The sequence below is a fragment of the Leucopleurus acutus genome (genome assembly GCF_964270905.1).
Source record: "Leucopleurus acutus genome assembly, chromosome: 17".
NCBI classification, from domain to species: domain Eukaryota; kingdom Metazoa; phylum Chordata; class Mammalia; order Artiodactyla; family Delphinidae; genus Leucopleurus; species Leucopleurus acutus.
In genome coordinates, this window is record NC_139159.1 from 48,855,204 (window position 1) to 48,882,703 (window position 27,500).

Consider the following 27,500-nt stretch of genomic DNA (forward strand, 5'->3'; position numbering starts at 1 on the left):
GGGGTTTATTCCAGGAATGCAAGGATTCTTCAATATATGCAAATCAATCAACGTGATACACCCTATTAACAAACTGAAGGAGGAAAACCATATGATCATCTCAATAGATGCAGAGGAAGCTTTCGACAAAATTCAACACCCATTTATGATAAAAACCCAACAGAAAGTAGGCATAGAGGGAACTTTCCTCAACATAATAAAGGCCATATATGACAAAGCCACAGCCAACATCGTCCTCAATGGTGAAAAACTGAAAGCATTTCCACTAAGATCAGCAACAAGACAAGGTTGCCCACTCCCACCACTCTTATTCAACATAGTTTTGGAAGTTTTAGCCACAGTAATCAGAGAAGAAAAGGAAATAAAAGGAATCCAAATCGGGAAAGAAGAAGTAAAGCTGTCACTGTTTGCAGATGACATGTTACTATACATAGAGAATCCTAAAGATGCTACCAGAAAACTACTAGAGCTAATCAATGAATTTGGTAAAGTAGCAGGATACAAAATTAACGCACAGAAATCTCTGGCATTCCTATACACTAATGATGAAAAATCTGAAAGTGAAATCAAGAAAACATTCCCATTTACCACTGCAACAAAAAAAAATAAAATATCTAGGAATAAACCTACCTAAGGAGACAAAAGACCTGTATGCAGAAAATTATTAAGACACTGATGAAAGAAATTAAAGATGATACAAATAGATGGAGAGATGTACCATGTTCTTGGATTGGAAGAATCAACATTGTGAAAATGACTCTACTACCCAAAGCAATCTACAGATTCAATGCAATCCCTATCAAACTACCACTGGCATTTTTCACAGAACTATAACCAAAAATTTCACAATTTGTATGAAAACACAAAAGACCCCGAATAGCCAAAGCAATCTTGAGAACGAGAAACGGAGCTGGAGGAATCAGGCTCCCTGACTTCAGACTATACTACAAAGCTACAGTAATCAAGACAGTATGGTACTGGCACAAAAACAGAAATATAGATCATTGGAACAGGATAGAAAGCCCAGAGATAAACCCACGCACATATGGTCACCCTATCTTTGATAAAGGAGGCTGGAATGTACAGTGGAGAAAGGACAGCCTCTTCAATAAGTTGTGCTGGGAAAACTGGAGAGCAACATGTAAAAGTATGAGATTAGAACACTCCCTAAAACCATACACAAAAATAAACTCAAAATGGATTAAAGACCTAAATGTAAGGCCAGACACCATCAAACTCTTAGAGGAAAACATAGGCAGAACACTCTATGACATGAATCACAGCAAGATCCTTTTTGACCCACCTCCTAGAGAAATGGAAATAAAAACAAAAATAAACAAATGGGACCTAATGAAACTTCAAAGCTTTTGCACAGCAAAGGAAACCATTAACAAGAGCAAAAGACAACCTTCAGAATGGGAGAAAATATTTGCAAATGAAGCAACTGACAAAGGATTAATCTCCAAAATTTACAAGCAGCTCATGCAGTTCAATAGCAAAAAAACAAACAACGCAATCCAAAAATGGGCAGAAGACCTAAATAGACATTTCTCCAAAGAAGATACACAGTTTGCCAACAGACACATGAAAGAATGCTCAACATCATTAATCAGTAGAGAAATGCAAATGAAAACTACAATGAGATATCATCTCACACCGGTCAGAATGGCCATCATCAAAAAATCTAGAAACATTAATAGCTGGAGAGGGTGTGGAGAAAAGGGAACACTCTTGCGCTATTGGTGGGAATGGGAATTGGTACAGCCACTATGAAGAACAGTATGGAGGTTCCTTAAAAAACTACAAATAGAACTACCATATGACCCAGCAATCCCACTACTGGGCATATACCCTGAGAAAACCATAATTCAAAAAGAGTCATGTACCAAAATGTTCATTGCAGCTCTATTTACAATAGCCAGGAGATGGAAGCAACCTAACTGTCCATCATCGGATGAATGGATAAAGAAGATGTGGCACATATATACAATGGAATATTACTCAGCCATAAAAAGAAACGAAATTGAGTTATTTGTAGTGCGGTGGATGGACCTAGAGTCTGTCATACAGAGTGAAGTAAGTCAGAAAGAGAAAGACAAATACCATATGCTAACACATATATATGGAATCTAAGAAAAAAAAATGTCATGAAGAACCTAGGGGTAAGATGGGAATAAAGACACAGACTTACTAGAGAATGGGCTTGAGGATATGGGGAGGGGAAGGGTAAGCTGGGACGAAGTGAGAGAGTGGCATGGACATATATACACTACCAAACGTAAGGTAGATAGCTAGTGGGAAGCAGCCGCATAGCACAGGGGATCAGCTCGGTGCTTTGTGACCACTTAGAGGGGTGGGATAGGGAGGGTGGGTGGGAGGGAGACGCAAGAGGGAAGAGATATGGGAACATATGTATAACTGATTCACTTTGTTATAAAGCAGAAACTAACACACCATTGTAAAGCAATTATACTCCAATAAAGATGAAAAAAAAAAAAACTTAATGGGAGCCTCTATTACTTTGTCCTTTGAATGGGAAATGACCTCCCTTTATTTTGCAGGGAAACGTCCTGTCTCAGCTCCAGAAACGTCTATAGAATAATAGTAGTCAACATTTACTGAAGGATACCCATTGAGAGGCACTGTTCTAGGTACTCTACTTGTAATAGTTGTTGAACCCTTACGGTTACTCTTGAGGCGGGTGCTATGATTGGTTCCAGTTCACAAATCATGAGAACAGTGCACAGAAAGGTTAAATAACTTACCCGAGGAAAAGAAGGAAAAGGAGATTGAAAAAGGAGGGGCAAGGTGATATTGACCTGCTTTGCTCAGACAACTGCTCTCACATGCCAATTCTTCCCTTGACTCCCTCTTCATCTTTGTTTTGGATCCCGGTGATCAATTTTTGTCTAAGCCTGTGATGTTCATTCAATCATAAGAGTAAAGCAACACAGACTGTGTACTCCTACCCAATGACAGTCCTGTAGTTAAAACGTGTTCTTTCAAGGGTCCTAGTTACTTTCTGAGAACAGAAGGGGTCAGTTTCACTCTCTGTTCTTCCTGCATTCTCTCCCTGAGGTCCTGTTGATGGATCCCTAAGTTCATGTTCCCTCACCCCCAAGATCCCAGAGAGCATCTGAGCACTCGTGGTTCAATGCGCAACGCTACTCACATGCTCGCTGCCCCCTTCCTGAAACATAGCCTGGGCTGGGCTGGGTGTGGGTGCTCAGACCTGCCTCTGGCTGGGCTCAGGGACAGAGAACTGTGTGGGGCAGGAAGGATTCTCCTTCCTCTTGCAGCGGGGGACTGAGATTAGGGCCCTCCCCGCCTCAGGAGAGGATCTGCCATTACGGGAGAAACGTCAGAATTGTGATCTGGCTTAAGACTCATGAGAGATGGTTTTGATGCAATAATAAAATATTGGACCTAAATCATGTTCCTAAGTTTGTCACTTTAAAAAAACAAACACATGAATGTGAAAATGTTTGTGTAAGACTCTAAAAATAAATCTGCATATGGTTTTGCTTTTTCACCCAGATGTTGATACAGCACAAAATTATTTTTTGGAAAAAGGAACATAACTGCGTTTGGACATACGTGGGAGACTGAATAATGGCCCCCCCAATATATGCATGTCCTTATCCCTGAAACCTGTGAATATGTTACCTTACACAGTAAAAGGGACTTTGCAGATGTAATTATGTTAAGGATCTTGAGCTAGGGGGGATTATTCTGAATTATCTGGCGTGTCCTAGTGTACTCACAGGGGTCTTTATGAGTGGAAGGAAGAAGCAGAATGAGATACCCAGGGGAATGGCAACGTGAGAAGAACTCAAGCCACTGTTGCTGGCTTTGAAGATGGATATAAAGGGCTACCAGCTAAGGAATGTTTCAAAAAGTAGGAAGGGCAAGGAAACAGATTTTCCTCTGAAACCTCCAGACAGAACGCAAGCTGCGGACCCCTTGATTTTAGCCCAGTGACACCGATTTCAGATCTCTGGCCCCCAGAACTGTAAGATAATAAATGCGTGTTGTTTTAAGCCACTAGGTTTATGGCCCTTTGTTACAGCAGCCAATTGGTTTCCAAGAGGAAACCAATACCGTGTATTTCAGTGTTACGGAGTCCACAATAGAATCCTTCCTACCAATGCCAGGAAAAACAAAAGGATTCCAGTCTGCTACCACCACCAATATTCTGTGGATACCAAAATTACACCACAGAAAGCAACAATGAAGAAGAAAAACTAGAGAATTTATGGAGTTCCGCCCTCCATTCACTGACAAGCCTCGATCTTCACCCTGACCACTTACGAGTATTTGCAGGTGAACATCATGAATTTGCATTTTACATTAAATGGCTTGAATTTCTGAGTCTTGGAGGGACAGAAGTTCAGCAAGGAATTTATGTGCTGACACTTGCAATCAAGCTGAAGTTTTTTAATTTGTGTATGATTCTGCCGGCCCGCAGCCTGCCTCCATCTCATCACTTTCTAACAGGTATTTTCCCAGACACCTAAAAGACAGTGCCGCCTCTGAAGCGATGGTAGCATCTGCAAATATGCATTCTCCTGGTGCAGACCAGCTAGAACCAAACGGTGAGAATTCCCACAAAGGTACACAGCTTCTTGGGACAGTGACAAGGCCGGAGTGTGGACTTGCAAAGAAGAGGGGGTGGTGAAAGGAAAAACGACCCCTTTTCCTGTTCTGTTTGGGAAATTTACTCTGGGTGAGTGATTTGGGGAAATAAGATGGAGTGCTTCCTATAAAAGCGATGGAGGCCTCGATTCTGCGCTGTCTGTATCTCTGATGAGACAGAAGCTAGATTAGAGATCCCTGCTTTTATTCAAGTGTCTAATAAAGTTGGAAATTAGTGATGGCAGTGATGATGAGCTTTTCTGTAAGGCTGGCACTGTGCTAAGCATTGAACACGGAGAGTCAGTCTAATGTTAAAACAATCCCACAGCAGTGGGCACTGCTGATAGTCCCATTTTAGAGACAAGGACACTGAGGCTCGCTTGGGTTAAAGTCACAGAGGTAGTGACTGAAAGAGGCAGGATTTGAACCCAGGTCAGAGTTTGCCCATTAAACATCACTCCAGGCTCTAGGTCCAGGCAGGTCATTGCACTGAATAGATGGAGTGGCCACAGTGAGCATGACCAGCTGAAGAGTGCATGTCCCTCTGTAGGGAGGGGTCACCACAAAGCCCCAGGGCACCTATGCCAGGCAAGAATGTGGGCCCAGTGTGGCCAGAGCTCCTGAGTTTCCAAGAGATGCTAACCAATCTGCATGTTTATGTGTAAACCTCCCTGTTTTGTATATGGGTTCCACATTTTCAAAGACACTGGCTAGGCCAAATCAGTGCCCAGGCAGACCACCCGTTTGCAATCTCTCCACTGAGCTGCACTGTGGACTTCCCAGTTCTTACTGTGACTCACACTCTTCTCTTTGTAAAGGGCAAGGTCCACGTACCTGCACAATCTCGAGCATTTCTGCCTTGCTGATGTAGCCATTTCCATCCAGGTCATACATGCTGAAGGCCCATTTCAGCTTCTGCTCCAGCTTCCCCCTTGACGTTACGCTCAGGGCTATGATAAATTCTCTAAAGTCTATTGTCCCATCTCCATTGGCATCGAAGGTGCGAAAGACGTGCTCTGCAAATTTGGAAGCATCCCCATAAGGGAAAAAGTTCCCGTAAATTTTCTTAAACTCCTCCATTGACAAATGTCCACTGGGGCAGTCTCTCAAGAAGCCTTTATACCATTCCTGGATCTCGTGCTCTGTAAAATCTGTGCTTTCCAGCAAGTCCTGCATGACCTCCGGGCGCAGCTTGCTGTTCTGTTTCCCCATCTTGGCAGCAAGAATTCAGCTGCAGATAAAAAAGAATATAGTATATATAGTTTTTTAAACCTGTTCTTTAGAGGCACATTTTACAATCTGCGATTGTTCCTCTGGGAAAAAGAAATAAACTGTTAGTCCAATAACATTGTCTAGGGTTTTCCAACATTCTGGTCAGCCAGACAAAATGTTGAAAGACGGGCAGGCAGAAGATGCATGGCAGAACACTATCACGGACCAGAAAACTGGTATTTCTTCTACACAGAGCCACCCTAAAAACAGGAGATTTATAATGAAAAAGAGACAGAAAGAAAGAGAGAGAGAGAATTAATTGGTTACTTAGTTCTGCCTTATCTATTTGCAAGAGGTTAAGCCTGGCTTTAAAAAGACTGGGGTTCTAACACCCAATCCAAGTATTAGCAGGGAGAATTAAAGGAAAGGAACAAAAGAGAGCGAGCAAAAGAGATAATTTCGCACGTTTTAGACAACTGCAAATAAAGTGCTTGGGTACCTTCTGAATATTATAAACACAGACATGAGTAAGGAAAATAGAAACCCATTTAATTCCATTAAATGCCACCAAGCTTGGTCAGTTGTTTAAATCCGAAGTCAAATCACTGTCAACATTGCGTTAGATGGTAAAGATGATGTTTCATAAAGTTGTTTATGTCCTATGATTGTGGCTTATGAAATGGGCCAAACTTTCCTTTTTAAAATACAAATAACTTCATATTTTCTTATCATAATAGTAGCACATCCATAGTAAAATAGTTAAACAACACAGTGATGCAGAAAGACAAAGTTAGCATCATTTCAAACCTTAACACTTAAGAGATAACCACCACCAGCATTTCGGTGTGTGTCCTTCTAGATTTTTTGTATGCGCCCTTATCTAAATATGCTACTAATAAATGTTTTAATACATTTACATTTAATCTATTTACATTTTAACACATTTACATTTCAAAAAACAAGAATATATACCCTTTGTTACATATTTTAAAACTTAATATAATGTGGGGAATAAAAGGCAACTTTTATTAGATGGGGAAAAAACCTGTAATTATCATCTTCCCACTCACAGAGCTATTCAACATTAACCGAGTGCCATATACCAGGTATGTTTCTAGCGCTGCGAATGCAAAGAGTAAGATGTGTCTCCTCCTCCTTAAGGGGTACCCAGTTGTGTATTTATGGAGGTGGTAGTGGCAGTAAGAGGACAACACAATAAAAATTCAAAACATGGTATCAGGGGAATGGACATGGTGCAGTGAGAGTACATAGAAAGGACACTCAAGCCAAAAGGGGACATGGGTGCTATCAGGGAAGCTTTCTTGGAGGAGGTGATATCTGAGCTTAGTTCTCATGTCCAAAGTCTTATGATTTAAGCATGGTTAAGATAAATCCCTTTTAATAAAGGGGCTCTGCACTTATATTTTACATTTTTCTTGTATTGGAAACATAGAATATATAAAAGATAACACATCCCCATTTTAATAATGATTCCCAGTTTCTTTGAGAGTTTCACTTCGTGGCGTTTGTTTATGTCTGCCTCCCTCCCACTGCAGGGTGAGCTCCTTGAGATGGAGTCTTGTTGAAGTTACTTTGTCTCTCTAGGGCCCAGCACAAATAACATTGGGTGAGTTAATGAATGAAGAAACGACTGATAGACAGATAAATAATTACAATGTGGAAATATGCAATAACCTTCTTGGAAAAGGAGTCTTTCTGCCCCAAAGATGAGGCCCTGGCTTTCATACAGTTATTTGAGACACTCATCGTATTTGGTAGTTAAGACTTGGTCTTGGGGTCTCTTTTGCCTGCTAATTTTATTGAGATCTAATTGTCACAGAGCACCGCATAAGTTTGAGGTATATGACATAAGACCTGATATATGTATATACTGGGAAATGATCACCAGAATAAGTCTAGTTAACATCCGTCACCTAACATAGCTACAGAATTTGTTTCTTCTGATGAGAACTTTTAAGATCTATTCTCTTAGTAACTTTTAAATATACAACACAATATTGTTAACTATAGTCACCATGCTGTACACTGCATCCCCAGAACTTATGTATCGTACACTGTAACTGGAAGTTTGTACTTGCTGACCACCTTCACTCAATTCCCCCTCCCCCCGCCTTGGGATCTCTTAGATTGAATTGCCTGTGTACCTGTCTGCTGCCCCCACTAAAAATAAACTTCTTGAGGGCAGGGTTTGCATCTTACACTGCTCAAATTCTTTGTTATATTCACAGTTCAGGAAATGACAAACATCTTTATTAGTTGCCAAGTTGATTGCTTTTGTTTTCTGAGTTCTCACTGAAGGCAGAACCGGCCCACTCTGGCTCTGAGGCAGGCATCCCCCGAAGGGTAGCGTGACAGAGCTTCCTCCCTATTAGCAGGACCAACAGTTGCCCGTGAGAATTTATTTACTTTCAAAGGTGCCCCTTTATGCAGAATCAGGCAAATACCATTTTATGCAAGAGCAAAATTAAACTACAACTCCAAGCAGAGCACAAACAATTTATAAATTGAACCTTTCAATAACTTTCACTTCCCTCTCGTGTCCCGTTTTTTTTTTCTCTTGGAGGAAAAAAAGAAAAGTTGGAGAGGCTGGTTTCTATTAGAATTTTAAAACTGTCATTTAGTTGCTAAGTTGGCAATTTGCCCGAGGCAAGAATTCAGAAACATGAGGTAATACATAATACATGGATTTACAGAGCTCCGAAACATTTTCTGGAATTTACAAGTAATTTTGAGTTTTCCTTTTGGTGAGTTCTTTAGAGGATAGCCCTTTGGTGTGGTATTCAATCAAATCACTGTTAGAATACTTTGGTTCCGTGCAAATTACCGAGTGCAGGGCCTTGGGAAAAAAAATGCCACTTTGATATTTAAATCCACTCTCTTAAAGAATGATTTATTTCCCAGGATATATAAAAAACGGTTTCTTCAAAACCGAACTGAAGCTCCCTTCCCAACATTTAAAAAGTGCTTCTCATTTATTAGCTGTTTTTGCCCTAGAAACAAATTGCCTCAACATTTTGGCTAAGACTCCCACTGAGACTGATCTGTGTGCAGCTATTTTTCCGGTAAACAGTAATTAAACCACATTTACAAATTCATTAGCACAGACAGGCCATAACACAAACAAGGCAGAAGAGCATGGAATAAGTTATCTGGGAAGCGGGTGTTTGCAATTTAGTCCAGAACTTGTTTCTGTAGATAACTACACACACTTTACTAAGTATGATGTCTGAACTTGAGAAAACCATCTGGACTTGGTTAGGCTGTATGACAGAAATCTCCGGGGACACAGGACAGCATTTCGTTCTTTGAGGGAGGAAGGGAAAGATAGAAAAATGCCTGACAATACCTTTTTTTCTTTGGAAGACGGGAATTTCTGCTGTTTGAGTTGAAGAGGGGGAAGAAAATAACATTAAGGGAAACGCTACATTAATTAGCAGTCAAGAAAACAAATCATCTGGAGACAGAAGTTGCACCTCAGGTCACATCCTTTTAATCACTCCATATTTGGTCACTGAAACATTTATCTTGTGCCAGTAGAACACAATGAGGAAAACTCAGGCCATGGAATAAAAATGCTTTTGGGTTCAAAGCCTGGCTTTACCATTGACTAGCTCTCAGGTAATTCACTTCATTTCTTGGTGCACCTCAGTCTTCTCATCTGTGACATGAGCTCAGTTGTACAAGCTCGTGTCTCACTGATTCTACGTGAGAATTAAACGAGACAGTCACATACGTAAAGCTCTGGCACTGAGTCGAGGCCAGAGGCTGCGGTCAGTGAAAACTGCCTCTTATTCTCCATGGCACTTCATACGTTATTCTGTCGAACCTTCACAGCAACCCTGAGTGACGGCAGGGTAGCTTTCGCCATTTCATAAGCGAAAGAAAGGAAGGCAGGCAGGCAGGCAGGAAGGAAACTCTGAGAGGCAAAGGGACTTGTCTCAAGTTCCACAGCTTTTGAACGAGAGAGCCAAGTGGGAAGCTTGATTTGCATGGGGCTGTCTACTGCTTTTTTTCACTATGCCCTACTAGCTTCACAGACAAGCACGCATAGAAATTAAGACAACAGCTCCATAAGAAGTCAGAAAGAAGCAGTTAGAGGGAAGAGACGACCCCTATTAGAGCTCACCCATTCTACAGACATGGGCTAAGCGTCTACCAGGAAGGAGGCAAGGCTCAAGACACTGGGAATTCAGCAGGGAACAAACAGGCAAAGCTCCTGTTCTCATGCAGCTTACAGCCTAGTGGCAAGAGACAGACAATAAATAAGTGAAATGTTAGAAGGAGATGTGTGCCATGGAGAAAAGTAAGGTGAGTGGGGGAATGCCAGGAACGGGTGGGTGGGTGCTGACGTTTTAAATAAAAAGCCAGGGAAGGCCCCGTTAAGAAAATGACCTTTGTAAAAGACCAGAGAGGCAAGGAGGTAGCCATGGAGATGACTGAGAGAAGACTATTCCAGGCCAAGAAAACAGCGGATGAGAAGGGTCTACACGGGGAATATGCTTAGCACGCCCAAGGACAGGGCTGGAGCAAGGGTGCGAGGAAAGGAAGGAGATGAGATCAGAAGAGTAACGAGGACCAGAATGTGGGACCAGGAAGTAACTGGCTTGTACTCTGAGGGAGAGGCAGCCACTGCAGGATTTTTAGCAGAGAAATGATAGGAGTGATTTATATTCTAACAGGATCACTCTGGCTGCTGTGCTGAGAGAAAGCTAAAGAAAGGTAAGAGCAGCAGTGAGAAGACCAGTTAGGAGGCCACCGCAGTGACCCAGGCAAGAGATGACAGCAACCCAGGCAAGAGATGGTGCAACCAGGGTAGCAGTGGAGGATGTGAGACTTAGTGGGATTCTGGACACAGCTTGAAGGTATAGTCAGTAGGATTAGTTGACGGTTCAGCTGTAGGGTGTGAAAAAAAAAGACGAACAGTAAAGGATGAAGTTGACATTTACTGAAATAAGAAAAATGCAGGAGAAGCAGGGGTTCGGGGTGAGGCAGGGGGCATGGGTATCAGTGCTAAGTTAGTTGTGCATGTGTTAGTTCCGATATGCTTATCATACATTTGATTGGAGATGTTGAGCAGGTAGTTGGATGTGTCTAAAGTTAGAGAAAGAGGCCCAGGGAGGCAATATAAATTTGGGAGTCATCGGAAGATAGATAGTCTTTATAGCAAAAGACAGGATGAGAATGCCAAGGAAGTGAATGTGGATGGAAAAGAGCAGGGGATAAGGACTGAGCCCTCCGTCGCCCTGCCGTTTAGAATCTGAAAGAGGAGAAGGAACCAGCCGGGGAGGATGACGGGGATGGGCAGCGAGGGGGCAGGAAGACACAGAGACTGAAAGTGTGCCCACTCCGTCGTGTGTCCTTCATGCCAGCTCGAGGGGGCACATGGAAGTGCTCAAAGCAGCGGCACGGTGAGGACTGAGGCTCTTAGTTTCCTCTCCGAATCTTGTGCTCACTCCCCCACCCCAGCCTCTCCCGTCTCCGTAAAGGACATCAGCTTCCACCCAGCTGTTCACTCCAAACCCCTCGGTCTCACCTATGATTCCTTGCACTTTTGTTCCAACAGCAGGTGCTGTCTAAACTTGTCTCTGTCTCTAAAATTGGTCTCAGGTACACTCATTCTCACCATCTCCACTGTCATACCTCAGCCTGAACCATCATCGCCTCCTTCCTGAACGTCTACAACGCCCTCCTCGCTGGCTTCTCACTCTTGACTCTTGTCTTCCTTCTCCCTACCTGGCCCCGATCTGCTCTCCACTCAGCTTCCCAGAATGACCTTTAAAAAACACAAAACAGACCAGGTCACTCCTCTGCTTAAAGCTCCATATGGGCTTCCTAACACACTGAGAAGAAAATCCAGACTCCCTCCTTGGGCCCACAAGGCTCTGTGGAAGCTGGCCCTGGCCATCCCTGACTTCTTCTCAGGCCCCCTGCCCACGTACCCTGGCCTCCTGCACGCTCCAGCTTTTACCTCTTAAGGGCTTCTGCTTCAGGGTGTTGAAGAATACTTTTAAATAGCAATTGGGTCCTCACCCTTTAGTTTAAATACCCCGTAAGATCTACCTACCTATCTATCTATCTACTATAAAATATGTATAACATATATCATATACGATATATATTAATTTTTGCTGAATCTCAACTGCATTTCATTAAATGAAATACACATGGTATTCTATTGAACGTCAGCATTCTGTTACTCAGTAGTTTAATCTGAGCTGGGCAATGTGAAATTTCCCAACTTATTTTGGGAAATATAAGTCACATCCAGTCGCTCCGTGTCCAAAAACTAAATCTGGGGTTAATAATGACCACGGATGAAAAAGGAAAAATATACAAGACACCAAACCACCAACAAAGAACCATGCACAGGAATCTAAACTATGAAGTTAACTTTCCATCTAAAAAGAGCTAAAAAAGGAATAGCTCCTACAAATGATGCCACAGGGAAAGGAAATGGTGAGTAGGGAACAACCTTTTGGAATGCATGTGCTCCCTTCTTTATATTTTGTACCTGTGGATTAGAAAGAGCTGCATTTCATTTCTGTGATTCCCCATAAGGTTGTAAAACTCTGTGAGTTAATTCTTCAATGCCCAGAGTTAGATTTTCCAGGAAAAAATCCATAATTTACCCTGGACAGCCTGGTTAACCTCAGAGTAAGTCTCAATGCAAAGTGCACCGAGGTCTCCTAAAATGGAATAGACAAGAAGCTAGCAGCTAAAGTCACGTTTAGCTGCAACAAGGAACACAGAGCCCACAGTGGTTTCCGAAAGAGGCCGGGTTAATTAAAACGTTTGCCTGTTTGGAACACGTAACCTTGTCCTCTAAGAGTTGCTTTGAATTTTCAACCAACGGAATGTCTACATTATGAAAACATAACTGAAAAAAGTTCCTAAAATGTAAGGAAGAAAATGACAAAAGTTATAGCTTAATGGGAGGAAGCATTCATTTACCATCACTGGGACATCAGATGTTTTAGCCATCTGAATTTTACAGGTGGCTAAAATCCAGCAAATTCATTTCACGGTCAGTTGTCCTTAATTCTCACTGAAAAAAAAAAAAGACTAAATAAAAACCTGAAGAGCACACTGTTTCAGAAATTTCTCTTCAGTGGAACCTTCCTCTCAGTGGAAGTCTGAAAGGAGACCATGTATATAAACTGGCATATTTACATATAGTGGGGAAATTAGGAAATGAAACACAGTGGTGCATAGAGGGGAAAAAATTAAAATATTACCGAGGGAGAACTGAAGTTATGTAATAATCTCGCTAACTTAGTTGCCTCGACCAAAGAATGTTCTCTCCTCCAGCCTCTGGTAAGATGAGCTCATATAAGGGAGCAAAATGTGCTCCCTACCTCCTCATGTGGATCACAAAACGGCTTTGCTGGGGCTGCTTGAACTATGTCACAAAGCCACTGCTTGCAGGGAGGCCTTCTTCCCAATGAGGACTGGGTGTTCGGACCCACACCTCCTGATTGCGGGGTCACACCTGTGCTCCTGGTCACACCCCTGCACTCACTCCCCCTGCAGAGAGGTGATGGGGTTTGAGATGAGAACTTAACTGGTACAAAATAGATAGGGAGCAGAAGGCTCTCTAGAAACAAATCCACTCTGCCTTCTGCCTTCCGCGGGCTCTGAGATAAAGCCCGGGAAACCCATCTGGTCTTCCCAGGGTGAGCAGGGCTTATGGTCTCTGAAATATCTGGGCCCTTGTTCTACAGAGCCTGAAGTTCAGACTGAGAGGGCCTGGCTTTGGGCTCTTTTCCAAGTTTTATTTTTCCATAAAAAATGAAGTACAACCCATATTACTGCCAATAAAACATATATTTCTGATAGACTCTGAAGAGAACATTATCCAACAACAACCCTCTCCTTTGTTTCCCAAAATGGAAACGATCATTTTTAGTTTTGCTGACTGCCAAAGTGCTACATTATTATTATTATTATAAAAAATGTAAGTAATAAAGGGATATCGAAACTAGAATGTGAACACCCTCGCTCTGATCCAGTAGTACTCCATAAGAAATAACCACTATTAACAGTTTTATATATGCATATATATGTGTATATATATATCATATTAGACATTTAAATGCACATATATGAAATCTGTACACTCTAACCATGAAGAGGATCATTTTCACTTAAAAGTATATTGTGGGCATTCTTCCATGTTATACATATGGATGTATCTCATCTTTTCAAATTGCTGAATTTTGATTGATTGATTGATTCAACAGACAGTATGGAGCACTGACCTTGGGCCAAGCACTGAATTGGGTAGCTGACAGAATAATTAGTGACGTGAGGCTTACAGCCCATTGCATGACATTTATTTAACTAATCCCCCTTGAAGGCAATTTCGGTTGATTCCACTTTTCTTTCATTCCCTTGGCATCTACCTTAGTCATGGTTCCTGGATTCCTTCGGCAGTATTTATTACAAACATGTTCCTGATGTCTTTGACAAGTACCATGATCTCTAGACTCTCCCTTATAAATTCTCCAACAAGCCATTTTCCTCTAGAGCCTTTATATGCTAACCGTGCATTTTGTAAGAGTTTATACACCAGCTAGGATTAGAACTGAATTAGAATTGAAATTGGACTTGGAATTGCACACCACCCCCTCTGCCTGTGTCACAGGCACACACACGCAAATTTGGCATTAGCTATTTCTAGCACCTAGGAGGCCATGTCCACCCTGTCACTACTGCCACCACGTGAATGCCCCCTCTCTCATTTCAGCCTGAAGAGCTATTTTACCCAAACAGCACTCTAAATCCTCTATGGCTTAATACTCAACTCCTGACTTTTCATGCCCACTCCTTTCCCCCCACTTCAAGTCTAGCTAATGGCTGACTCCCACGCCCCACCCACTCCTAGACTGCTGGCAATTGGAGGTGAACTTACATTGCATGCTTAAAGTGCCCTTAAGTTAAGTGGCCTTGAGTAAATGGACAGTGGCCATACTAAACTACATGCAGAAACTACAAAGCTGATCCAGAGAAAGAAATTGTTGGAGTGCCTGAAGTCAAGGTCTTCGGATGAAGTGTATGTGTCCCCTTGCCATCAGGCCACTGCCTCAGAGCTGCCTGTCTGGGCCGCCTCGTGGCAGATGCTAGGTCAGGGCCAGCTGCAGGGAGGGAAAGAAGGGGAAGCTCTGAGGGCCCTCAACCATTCCCCAGGGCTGCCACAGGCTAAGACCCTACCTTGGCTGACTTCCATGGAATTCCTATTTTGATAAATTTCTGCTTAGCTAAATGTACTAAATATTCTCTTAGTTATTTATTTATTTGGCCATGCTGTGCAGCATGTGGGATCTCAGTTCCCCGAGCAGGGATCGAACCCGTGCCCCCTGCACTGGAAGTGTGGAGTCCTAACCACTGGACCACACGGGAAGTCCAATATTCTCTTATTTAAAAGACAGGAAGTACTACTTTGGGTTTTGATAAAATTGTAAAGCAGAAGAGTGAGCCATCATGGACTCAGGAGGGCAAATAGATCAGCTATGGGGATCCAGGCCTCATCATGTAACTAGCAGCCAGAGAGGCACAAGAGAAGCTCAAGTGTCCATTTTTAGACATTCTCCGGGGGCCACAAATGCATTTAGCTAATTGATACAAGCCCCTCCACAGAGTCTAAGAATAGTTTATAATTCTTTTTTATTTATTCAGCAAGCATGTGCTTAACATCTACTGTTTCCTGGCTTAAAATGAGTATTCCTACAAAAATAGCATCCTACATAAGATAGAGAAAGGGAGGGAGGGAGTCTGGTATTCTGGTTGCAGCTCAGAGTATTTTCATTAGTATTTGATTTTTACAATTTTTTGCAGTTTTGTTGGTGAGAGGGATATTATATCTTGGTTTTACTCCACGGGGCTTAAGAAGCTAACCATCATGACAAATTCATGCAGCTCGTGGTCCCAGGGGAGGAGCGTGGGAACCACCCTCCCACTCTCATCACATCCACATCTCTGGCTGGATCACTTCTGGTATTCGAATGCTTCTGTTGGAAGGTGGTGATCAATCAATCTCTATCCTGGCCAAATGTGGCTAAAATATTAACGTTTATCCATCAAGCTTAACATACAAGTCAGAAGTACAATAACTGGCTGACAAGGAGAGACTGTGAAGTAACTTCTTTTAACCTCTTGAGCCTTTTGTGTCCTCCAGCCAGGCGTGTGGAAAGAGAATTGGACTTGGTAGCAAAGGAACTGAATTAAAGTCCTTATTATAATACACCGTTATGTGACCTTGGGAAAGTCATTTGACGTCTCTAAGGGTCTCATTCTTCTACAGTAAAATAGACGTAGTAACACCTCTCTCATGGGGCTGTTTGGTGAGAAAACAGGAAATGAGAAAAAGGAATCCCGATGAGTGAGGGAAAACTCAGTATTGTGTCTGGCATCTAGCAGGTGCTCAGTAAACACTGACTATTAATCTGAATGAGATAAGGATTCAGTTTGGTGGGTTGCTTACAAAGATGAGCCCTCCAGAGTCATCCCCCTTTTTTCCATGAAGAATTAGAAAGAACAAGAACAAGAATGTGACATGAGAGAAAGAAAGAGAACCACTGTTAGCTTCCTGCCTGACTCCCGCCTTGGATCACTTGCCAGATGTGAAAGACATGCGTGGGTTTGCACCCAGAGAAGACTCCTGCCAGACCCCTGGCTGAATGTTTTCCTTGCATAGAAGGCATTATTTTAACCAGAAATTAAGCAAAGAGGTCCCATTGGAGAAGCAGCTGATGGAGAGCAGGACACTGTTTCTTTCTCTGGTCTTCCCTCCTGAGGCTGGGAAGTGGGGCTGGGGCAGAATCAGTGCAGGCTCAGAGAAGTCCCATGGCGAATCAGCCTTCCAGCAATGGGATGGTCCTACTGCTCTAAGGAGGACTTACAACCCGTTCTCAGAGTCTGGCTGGACAAGAATGCTATTTTCAGAACAAACTGGATACAAACTGGTACCACTAACAAACATCGGATATCAACGACTCACCAAATCAATTCTTCTCTACCTGGGGTAAGAAACGATTCTCCGTTGTTTTATTACTTTTTTTTAACCATCTTTTCTAAGATCACAGGTGAAAAAGAGGAATAAACTGGTTTAAAAAAAACTCCATTTATCATTAGGGGGAAAAAAACAGCCATAGGAAAATCCTTGTCTCTCAACTTATTTCCAATTAGTGCTGCCATTTCTTAATGCAGACCTTCATCATCTCCCACCTGAATTCAGAAATGTTAACTGCTCTCCAGGCTTAAGGCTCTGCATCTGATCATGTCATGTTATTTCTCAAAAATCTTCCATGTTCCGTATTGATGACAGATTAAAGGCTAAAGCCCATAGCTTGGTCCTCAGGGCCCTTCCAGGTTGCATCCCAACCTCATCAGAACCACCGAATTCGTCACTCTATCCTGAACTTGACACACACTTTTATTTCCACTCCAATCCTCACACTGGTCCAGGGAATGAAGCTTATGAGAGAATAAACTTAAAACCCTTTGTAAACATTGAAGTGTTTCCCAATAGTCAATATTATAACCATGAGTCTCTCCCTCTCTACCTGTTGAAATCTTACTTGATGTCAGGTGGAGATTATTACTTCCTACATTCAGCTGCCCTTTCTCTTCTAAGTGAGCATTAAGCGTATCTGTGGAGTTTTGTTGGCATTTCTCTTTATAGCTCTGAGAACGATGCTGGCATGTGGTAGATGCCTAAGAAACGATGGATCTATTCCACTGAGCTTATTTTCTACTGACCTTAAAGAGTATTACATTGCTTGTGTCACTTTAAAGAATTCCACTAATATTTAAAGAATGCCAAGGGTATGCAGGGCACTACACCAGCGACCCAATGCCACAAATTGAAATAAAGCATAGTCCCTTCTTGCATGTTTACAGGGCTTTCACATATACTGTTTCAGCAGATCCTTGAAATATCGTGAGAAAGGAAGGGGCAAGATCAATTACTTATATTAAAGAAATTGAGGGTGATGATATAAGTATTTCCCCAAGGTACCATGGCTGATAAGTTTCAAAGGCGGACGTAGGACACAGAGCTTCGTCCTCTGTCCACTCAGCACAGCACCTCGTGGTGGAAAACAGAGCAAAGCCTCAGGGGATATGTTGCCAAGTGTTGGAGGATGTGTGCAGGTCTGTGTGCTTAAGAAAAGCCTTCCTGTCTAGCTATTTACACTCTGCTTACTATTTCCATTTCTTGTTAAGAGAAAATGAAAATGGAAGCTTAATCTGAAAAGAGGGAAGGTGAAAATATATCCACAACGTGATAAAAATGCAACAAATTCAAACAAAGGATCCCCACCAGCTCTGAAAGAGGTTCTGTGTCCAACTAGGCGAGCCCCTCCTTGTTTAGACTGTGTGTGTGCCTGGGAGAGTTTTCTAACTTATCTTGCACACCCACCTGCCCCCTTGCCAGTGGGGACGCCCTAACCTTTTCCCTATTTCTAAATTTCGACAGCAGTGGGTCACTTCTATGGAGCTACCGTTTTCTCCCTCTATATTCTCTTACATTATAGCAAACATTTAAAAACAATGTAGAATCAGTGCAAAAAAATGTTTTCAAAATATTCTAAAGTTGTTCCGAAAAGCTGGCAGCGTTTTCCTGGCATGTCACTACCGGAGTGGGGTTGGCGGAAGCCATATCAGGTAGACGTCACACTGGCTAATGCGGCAAGGACAGCAGAGGTGGCATCCTGCACTCCACGCCCTGCACACGCACAGAAACCCACATCGCGGTACCTGTGCTGGCAAACCACAGTGTGCCCCGACTTCAGCAGAAGACGTTGTAAAGAAAATTACATTCTGCCCTTTCCTGAATAATGCGACTTCTGCCCTTTTCTATTTTATCTTGCAGCACCAAAGGGCTTATTAGTACACATAGCTTAGCAGTTATGGCGGCAGCAAATACAGCCTCAGTGTGAAGCTGCCGAGATGAACTAAAGAGAGGAGACTGTTGGGCTATGCATTCATCATGTGTAGCTAGCAAAACGCCTTAAATTTATGAAACAGGCAAACAGTGTGGACTCAGAAGCACCAATGGAATCGTATAACAAACGGCTGGAACTGACAACCTAAATCTTTCTCATTGTTAACACATCCAAAGATTCAAATATGCTTACTCTTACATAAAATTTGGGCTTTATGAGTTGGGTTAACAAAAACGGTTATAGTAAAAAAATAATGAAAATCTCAAATTTATCCAATAATTTTATTGAAAGAGAAAGCAATAATGGGAGAGTGTTGTATTATATGTAACTATTCTATTTGAATAATGAGGAAGGTAAATTTGCCAGTACTCCTCTTTCCCTTCACTAATGAATTATACGATGTGCAACAGTGTATAAAATGATACAGAACATTACTCCAATCCTCTGAGTTGATCGCTTGTTTCTTTAGAGCAGTATTTCCCATTATAAGAAAATTACGCAAAATTAGAATTTGATTGTATTCGTACAGGAAGTAATAGTACAAGAACACAGAAGTGAAGTAAAAGCATTAGAATTAACACACTTCAGTAATCAAAACTGAGTTGGATCCACTTTAAAATAAAAAAGACAAATATCTAAACGGTTTTTTTTTTGGATTTTGAATTTTACTTATTTTTTTATACTGCAGTTTCTTATTAGTCATCCATTTTATACACATCAGTGTATACATGTCAATCCCAATCGCCCAATTCATCTCACCACCACCCCCCACCCCCCTGCCGCTTTCCCCCCTTGGTGTCCATACGTTTGTTCTCTACATCTGTGTCTCAATTTCTGCCCTGCAAACTGGTTCATCTGGACCATTTTTCTAGGTTCCACATACATGCGTTAATATACGATATTTGTTTTTCTCTTTCTGACTTACTTCACTCTGTATGACAGTCTCTAGATCCATCCATGTCTCTACAAATGACCCAATGTTGTTCCTTTTTATGGCTGAGTAATCTTCCATTGCATATATGTATCACATCTTCTTTATCCATTCTCTGTCGATGGGCATTTAGGTTGCTTCCATGACCTGGCTATTGTAAATAGTGCTGCAATGAACACTGGGGTGCATGTATCTTTTTGAATTATGGTTTTCTCTGGATATATGTCCAGTAGTGGGATTGCTGGGTCACATGATAATTCTATTTTTACTTTTTTAGGGAACCTCCATACTGTTCTCCACAGTGGCTGTATCAATTTACATTCCCACCAACAGTGCAAGAGGGTTCCCTTTTCTCCACACCCTCTCCAGCATTTCAAACATCTAAATTTCAACAGTGGTACGCATGTAGTTTAAATCATTTCTTTCATTTAGATTACAAGAATCTTAAATATGCATTAAAAGGTATACTTTTAAATGTTTAAATTTATCCCCAATAGATCAAATAATGCAATTGAGAAGTTAGAACAAACACTATTCCTAGAATAAAATTGTGAGCTGTGTATACAGGAAAAGCTTGGAGTAATGTCTTTATTCAAGGAGATCCCAATTCCTTTTGAATTACTTCACAAGAATTTCCTGAGAGTGCACTGTGCGCCTGGGACTGTCCAAGACAGTGGATTCAAATAATTATTATATAGGATGAAATGGCAGGGAGACTGGTCAGCTGGTAAACCAGATAGACTATGATTTCACATAAAAGACATGGTCTCTATACTCAAGGAGCATAATCTAAACAAGGTAATCACGTATCACACATAAACAATGAGGGTAGGTGCTCTTTTCACTGTGTGATTGGGTTAAGAAGTATTTAGAATGACTGAATTTCGCCTATAAGCCTACCCATGAAAAGAGGTAAAGGTGGCTCTGTGGTCACATGGGAAGTGGATACAGGTGAGACAAAGAGAAAGTGATGCTTTTCTCTTGAAACTTCCCTGCCCCTCATTCCTCTGACTCCCTCAAAAAACACTGTGCTTGAGTGACACTACAAATCCTGAGGCTGTTTTCATTAGTCATAGATACCAGAAGAAACAGGATGACAATAAACTAATCTCTTCTTGGATTTATGAGGCATCATATCAGATTCGAATTATAAAAACACCCTGAGGATGCAGCTACAGGTAAAGCTCTGGACAAGCATCTCGAGACCAAGTTTTGTGTGAAATCTGCTCCTCTCTCCTTGGGTGGGAATGCAAGTGGGGTGAACAGAGGTTCCCTCCAACTCTAGGAATAACAACAGTAAGTGGGAAAGGATCCCTTGGAATGAGGTGTTGGATGGGAAATCACAGAGGTGGCGTGGAGCGTGTGTCCTCACTTAACTCCCGAGAGAAGGCAGAAAGACTGAAATGCAAAGAGCACGTGGCATTGACTTGGAAGAAGTACCCATATGTCTTCCCAGGAGAATACAGTTTGTTGGTGGAAGGATCAAAGACCCAGCAAGGCTCAGTCCCTGAACCACCACTCCACTTCCATGTCCCCTTTCTCCCTTCCTCAACTCCCACCATCCTTGGCATTCAGGGTCCTCACAATCCTCCTCCATGCACCCTTCCTTCTGCCATGCTCACCTCATCCCACCAGTGTTCACCTGCTGCAAGCAGTGTAGCACAGCAGTTGTGAGCTACGTTTACTTAGACCTCAACTGGAATCCTAGCTCTGCTTTGCCAGCAGAATATCTCTTACCACCACCTCTTCCCACAGCCAAAAAAAAGTTAGCTTTTTGAAACTGGAGCATTTTAAACAATTCCATTTCCAAAGAGAATCATCATGGATTTACGTTTGCATAATTCAAACCTCACTTGGGTGTTTTTCATGGTCACAGAAACAACCCCAAAGTAACAGAGAAGCTCCAACGCTAGCAAGACAGAGTGTGCTTGCAGACTTTAAAGTGACTTTTTAAAAAAAGCTTCTCCCTATCAAGGTTTAAAAATCTTAGGGTCAAAGTTTCAGGCTGAGCAGGGATCCTGTTTCCTCCTAGTTTACCTACCACGTATCTTCATTGTTAAGGTCAAGCTCAGGAAAGACACTACCTGTGGGAAGTTCTACTAACCACGTGTCCCTATTGTGGAGGCAGGACAAGCAGTGTCTCCTGGCCTGTAATGTCTCATAGCACCTGTGGAAGATGACGCTATTTTCGCTGCACCCTGGGGAGGGTGGCCTAGGCGCCTGTGCCACCCGGAGGGCTGAGGGATCAAAACCACCCCACCCGTGGGCCCCATACCCAGGCTGAGAAGTCCTAACTTAAACGATCAAAGTAAAATTTAGTATTTGTAGAAAAGAGGACATCTCGTGACTCCACTACGAATGCCCCACCACTGACTCCAAAGAACTCGGTTGCCTTCCTTCTGATTAAATCCACTTCACCATTTCAGCCTGTTCCATATTGCATAAAACACACATAAAGCCAGACTTGTGATGCTCACTCGTCACGCGCTAGCAAACAGCAGTTCCAATTATACAGAAATGGACTTTGAAATTTGGTCACTGAAATTTAGGGGAAGACAATGCAGTCAACAGAATATTTTCTTTTCATCTCACAGCCTGACTCATGTGAGTCAAGTTTTCTTTCAACATACAAAATCAGATCTACGGAAATCAGAGAATACAGCACAGCAGTCTTTCTATGCACTGTGTAGTGGCTGGAGCTAATTAGAATCTTTTATAGCCAGGACTCAGTTAAAACAATTCTTCTGTGGGGAAAGACTTAATTACAAAGTGATATCACAGTGTAGTTAGTGAGTAGGCCCTGTTTTCGTAAGTCTGTTCTTCCCTTGCTCTTTGGGATTATCACAATCACCTGCTATGTGATCAATCTCCAACTCATCGAGGGCCTCTTCTTAGTGTCCCCAGGCCAATGATCACTCCCACATCGTTATGGTCACATGTCCACAGTATGCTAAAAGTACATTACTTCATTTAATCTCTATAACAATCTTATGAGGGGGAAACAACGCACCCATTTCACAGATGAGGGCACTCGGTTTAAGGAGATTAAATAATTTCTCCCGGATCAGGCAGATAGTAAACGGTGGAGGCTGATTTGAATCCCCAGACTCCCAGGACCTGCTTTTATCATTATGCAGCACTGTGTCATATTTAAAGAACAGCAGCTACCGATGAAGAATAACCGTCACTTGTATAATGCTTGACAGTTTTACGAAGCACTTTCACATCCATTATTTTACTTAATCCTCCGCAGTAACTCTGCAAACTATTATGACCCCCACTTTACAGGTAAGGAAGTCGAGGCTCAGAGAGGGAAAGTCATTGAGCCAGAAATCCAGAGAAACTTCAGTTTTCCTATGACAAGATGAAATTAGTTCAGAAACACTAACACGCAATGAGGTCGCATGATGGTAAGGAATGAACATGGACTTTGAGGTCAAAGATCTGAATTAGATTTCCTGCTCTGTCCCTTTGCAGTTAAGTGACCCCGGGCAAGGCATTTAACCTGTTGAGCCTCCATTTTGCATGGGTGAAACAGGCATGACAATAATATCTTATAAGGTATGGATCCAGTGAGGTACTATGTGTGAAAATATTGTGTAAATTATCCAGTGCAATACGAACGTTAATAATAGCAACAGCAACAAGAATAAAACTTGTGATGCTTATAGTATGTTAGTGTTATTACGTGTTCATTTCAGCCTCTGCAGGATGCAAACACAAGAAGACACTCAAGGCAGACCTTCAAACAGCTCATGCGGATTCAGATTCTTGTGATGAGATATGAAATTCATGTCTTCAAATGCAAAGCACAGTATTTTTCCTGAACCTCCGCTAGGTGGACGTCACTGTCCTCTTTTCATCCACCAAAACCAATACCCCAAACTGTCATCATCACGCACCTCTTTAATGTAATTTTCACATTACATCTTCAATCTAATTTATTTATTTAGATAAATTATTAATTTAGATAAATCTTTGAACATAATGACTACCTTGTTGTTAGCTACCATTCATTTCTCACTTGATCTTTCCTAAAATCCCACCCAAACATGCCAAATCTGAGATGCTATGACCCCCTGATGGAACTCCAACCTGGCTGTAGAGTAGTTCCCGTCATTCCAGTGGGTGTTAATGGGATAGGAGATCCATTTGAAGACAATGAATATTGTGCTGAGGAATAGACACGACTCAACCTCAATTAAGTCAAGACTAACACAGCACCCAAAGCAGCCACCTCTACAATATCCAACTGAAGTTGTTCCAACAGGATCCAGCAAGAAGCAGTTTAGACGCCTCTACTTCTGCAAGCCACTGAGGCATGTACTGCTGGAGGCACACCAGCAACTCTTTCCCTCTTCCACACCAGCGAAGCCTTGGTGTAGTTCTGATACCTCCTCCTCCCCACTGTAACTTGGACAAACTCTGATTAGTCTAAGCCAACGATGGTGGTTGTATTCCTCTTGCACAGAAATGATTTGAGCAAGGCTTGAGCCTCAGTTTGGGCCAATGGAATGTTGAGTGGAAGGCTGCTAGAGGCCTTGAGGAGAGGCTTTCCTTGCTGATAAAACGGGAGCACAGGAAAAGAAACAGCCTTTTCCCACAGTTCCATGTGATGGTTGAATCTGCTGTGGTCATCTTGTGACCATAAAACATGAAGATGATGTGATACTGAGGATATGAGAAAAGAGAAAAATCCTTGATGACATTACTGAGCCACTCATTGGGCTGTTGCCCGAAACTTTCAGTGCTGTGAGATAATAAATTTTCCCCGTGGCAAGTCACGGTTGGAGATTTTGAGCCTCACACCTGGAAGTGTCCTAACTGGGACATCAGGGAAACAACCACAGTTCTACAGCCATGTAGATTATTTCTTCCTCCTTAAGTCTATTTTCCAGGGGCCCCTATTCCCACTGGGCTTGGGGGAAAATGGCTATACACTTATAGTTGTATGAAAAAAGCTCTGATTTGAAGGACTTGCCACCAGCAACTCCCAGCCTCCTCCTCCAATGAAATGAGATGTTCATTTCATGAAATACCCAAAAGGCATGGGTTTGACCCCAGAGTGTGAAGGAGGTCTGGTCAACTTCCTTTTTTGTGTGTCCCAATGGCTTGTAAAAAAGTGAAGAAATGCCAAAACAGACTTCCAAACATTGTGATGTACTCTTAAGTATTGATGTTTAGCAAATTATGCTTTTATAATACATGTAAAAATTCAAAGCACTTTAAATTATGCTATTTAGAAGTGAATCACAGGATTCATAAAGAATATTAAGTCATAGTGCATCACAGATGCTGTGGTCCAGGGACTCAATTAAAGTGGCATAATGAACTTCCCACCCATCAAACTCATCAGTCTAACTCTGTGAGTTAATGTGTAAACTTGACTGGAGACAATAATGACAAAAGTCTGAGTGTGTGGGCCTTTGTGAATATGAGGTAGTTTACTAAAAACGAACAAACAAACAAACAAAAAACGTTTCCCCGTCTGCCTTCTATCTCACTCACTCTGGTTGGCTGCTGTGATTTTCTTGTTATTTACCGTATTTCTATAGAGCACTGCCTATTAGACACTAACTCATTTGATACTCAGAACAACCCTCTGAAGGAGGTCCTACTATCCTCCTCATTTTACAGGGGAAGAAACTGAAACACAGAGAGGTTAAGTGAGTTATTCAAGACCACACATCTAATAAGTGGATAAGTGGTGGAGCCAGGATTAAGATGGAGGGCCATAGCTCCAGAACTCATGTTCTTAACCAGTCCATTATGCAGTCTCTGTGCTGATACAACCGTAAAAGTATGGGGATTAAGAGAAGTGAACCTGGAGGACAGAACGGGTAAGGCTCTTTCAAAGCCAGAGAGCATGTGAGACTTGTTGGTGTCACAGTATAATCATTGTGTAAGGTGGGTGTGGTCTCTTCTGCTCCTTTCACCCTGAAGTGTGTGCACACGTGCATGTGCTCGTGTGTGTGTTCTGCACACCAGGCGTCAACGTAATCGTGTAGCAGCATTTGTCAGCGATGTGGGTTTACCTCCCTTTGCTCTTATAATCTCCTCAGTAAGACTTTTCAAAGCTACTGTTTTGCTCTGTAACAATTATTTCTAACCAGGCTTTGACTGCTGAGGAGAAACAAGCCCTTAAAATAATTACATTATTCTGAAATAAGGTCATTTGTCTTTTTCTTTTAAAACAATTTTCATGTTATAATCACTTCAATTGTTTCTAGCTTAGGATTCATAAACGGCTCTGCAGAATGGATGGTCTCCATGGTCAGAAATGTTTCCCCAAAGAACCAAAACGAATTACTGGAAGAGACCTGTCACAGGAGTCCATTCTCCCCACTGAACAGGACCCGGAAGAGGGCTGATGGGGGCAAGTGCTGCAGGGCCCTGTGGAACTCCTTCTGGGGCCAAGTTTGAAAAAAAGGAATATTATGGAATAACTGTTCGATCACAGACCATGGTGTCCAACAGATCTGGGTCCAAATCCTGCTCTGCCGCTCAGCTGTATGGCAGGCCGTTTATGTACAGTCTCAGAGCCTCGGCACTGTCTCCAGCAAAAGAGCAATAATGACGTGTGCGGTACACATGCCGTTATAAAAGAAACGTACATAAAGGGTCTTTACATATACAGAGGGACGAGGAAAATTTGCCCTCCCTCTGCCTCTATTCGGGTCCCTCCCCAAGAAGCACTTATGTCACTGGTTAAGTTTCCAGGCTACTAATTTGCCAAAAGCAAGGACTGCAGTTTGCTGAGGTCCAATGCCTTCCCCCTGCTTCTTGTTTTGCCCTGGCTCCAGAGATAAGCAGAGATCTCTGGCACTTTCTCCCTCATCCCTTCTGCTTACTCGTAGTGCAGAGACTATCCCTCCCGGCTTAGCAGCTGGATGGTGGGGACACTGAGATTTGAGCCGACAGGGTGGAGGAGGCCTCACTTGGGCCTTGAACCTTCCACTCCGACCTGATCACCAGAGAGGCCTGCCCTGCTTGCCTGGCTAACGATAAGAGGCATTTTGATTCCTTGAGGTCTGTGTATTAACAGCTCCCAGGGAAACCCCAAGGGGGAGGAGAGGGGCTTGCAAGGGCAGGATTTGGATATTTCCAGGTCTTGGCTACAACATCAACTATCTCTTGGAATAAAATGGCAGCCAGCACACACCAGAAGGAAGCCCACTCTCCTAAAAGAAGGCTATGCAAAATCCTCCTTCGAGCTGCTTCAATTCCAGAGACAGGGACACTTCCACTCTCCTTTTAAAAATCCCCTTTCCTGCAATAGCAACCAGACAGCACTTGGCTGGAGCTTTCCAACACACCCTCAGCGACCCTTCCCGCCTGGAAGTGGCTGGTGGGAAGTGGGCAGCCCCTGCATCTCGTCTCTACCAGGCAATGAGGCCGGGCTGTCTTTCCTGGGAGGTGTCTGCACTTGACTCTGAGAAATAGTATGAACTGTAAAGGTGTCTCCACTCGATGACACCTTCCCATACTAGCAGGCTCTCTTTGTCAGCAGGTAGTCAGACTTTTTTAGGGTGATAACATCTAGGTTTCTTTATTTCATCAGAAACAGATCTAAATGCAGAAATGGCCAGAGTGCCATCACATGTTTCTATGCTCTATTAAAAACTACACAAAGCCCAAAGGTAGAAACAATGCAAATGTCCACCATCAGATCAATGGATAAATAAGATATGTTGTATATACGCAATGGAATATTATTCAGCCTGCTATACCACGGATGAACCTTAAAGACATTATGC

General features: G+C 42.4%; 1 protein-coding gene across 3 annotated transcripts in view; it reads right to left on the reverse strand.

Moving 5' to 3' along the window:
- The window catches only part of NCALD (neurocalcin delta), a 430,664-nt gene that overhangs the window by 14,455 nt on the left and 388,709 nt on the right, over positions 1–27,500 (reverse strand). For all 3 annotated transcript variants that reach the window (XM_082858803.1, XM_082858804.1, XM_082858805.1), the window contains one exon: positions 5,470–5,866. In XM_082858803.1, coding sequence (XP_082714929.1) covers positions 5,470–5,847 — 378 coding nt within the window. In that variant the 5' untranslated portion in view covers positions 5,848–5,866. The remainder of the gene's footprint in view (positions 1–5,469; positions 5,867–27,500) is intronic.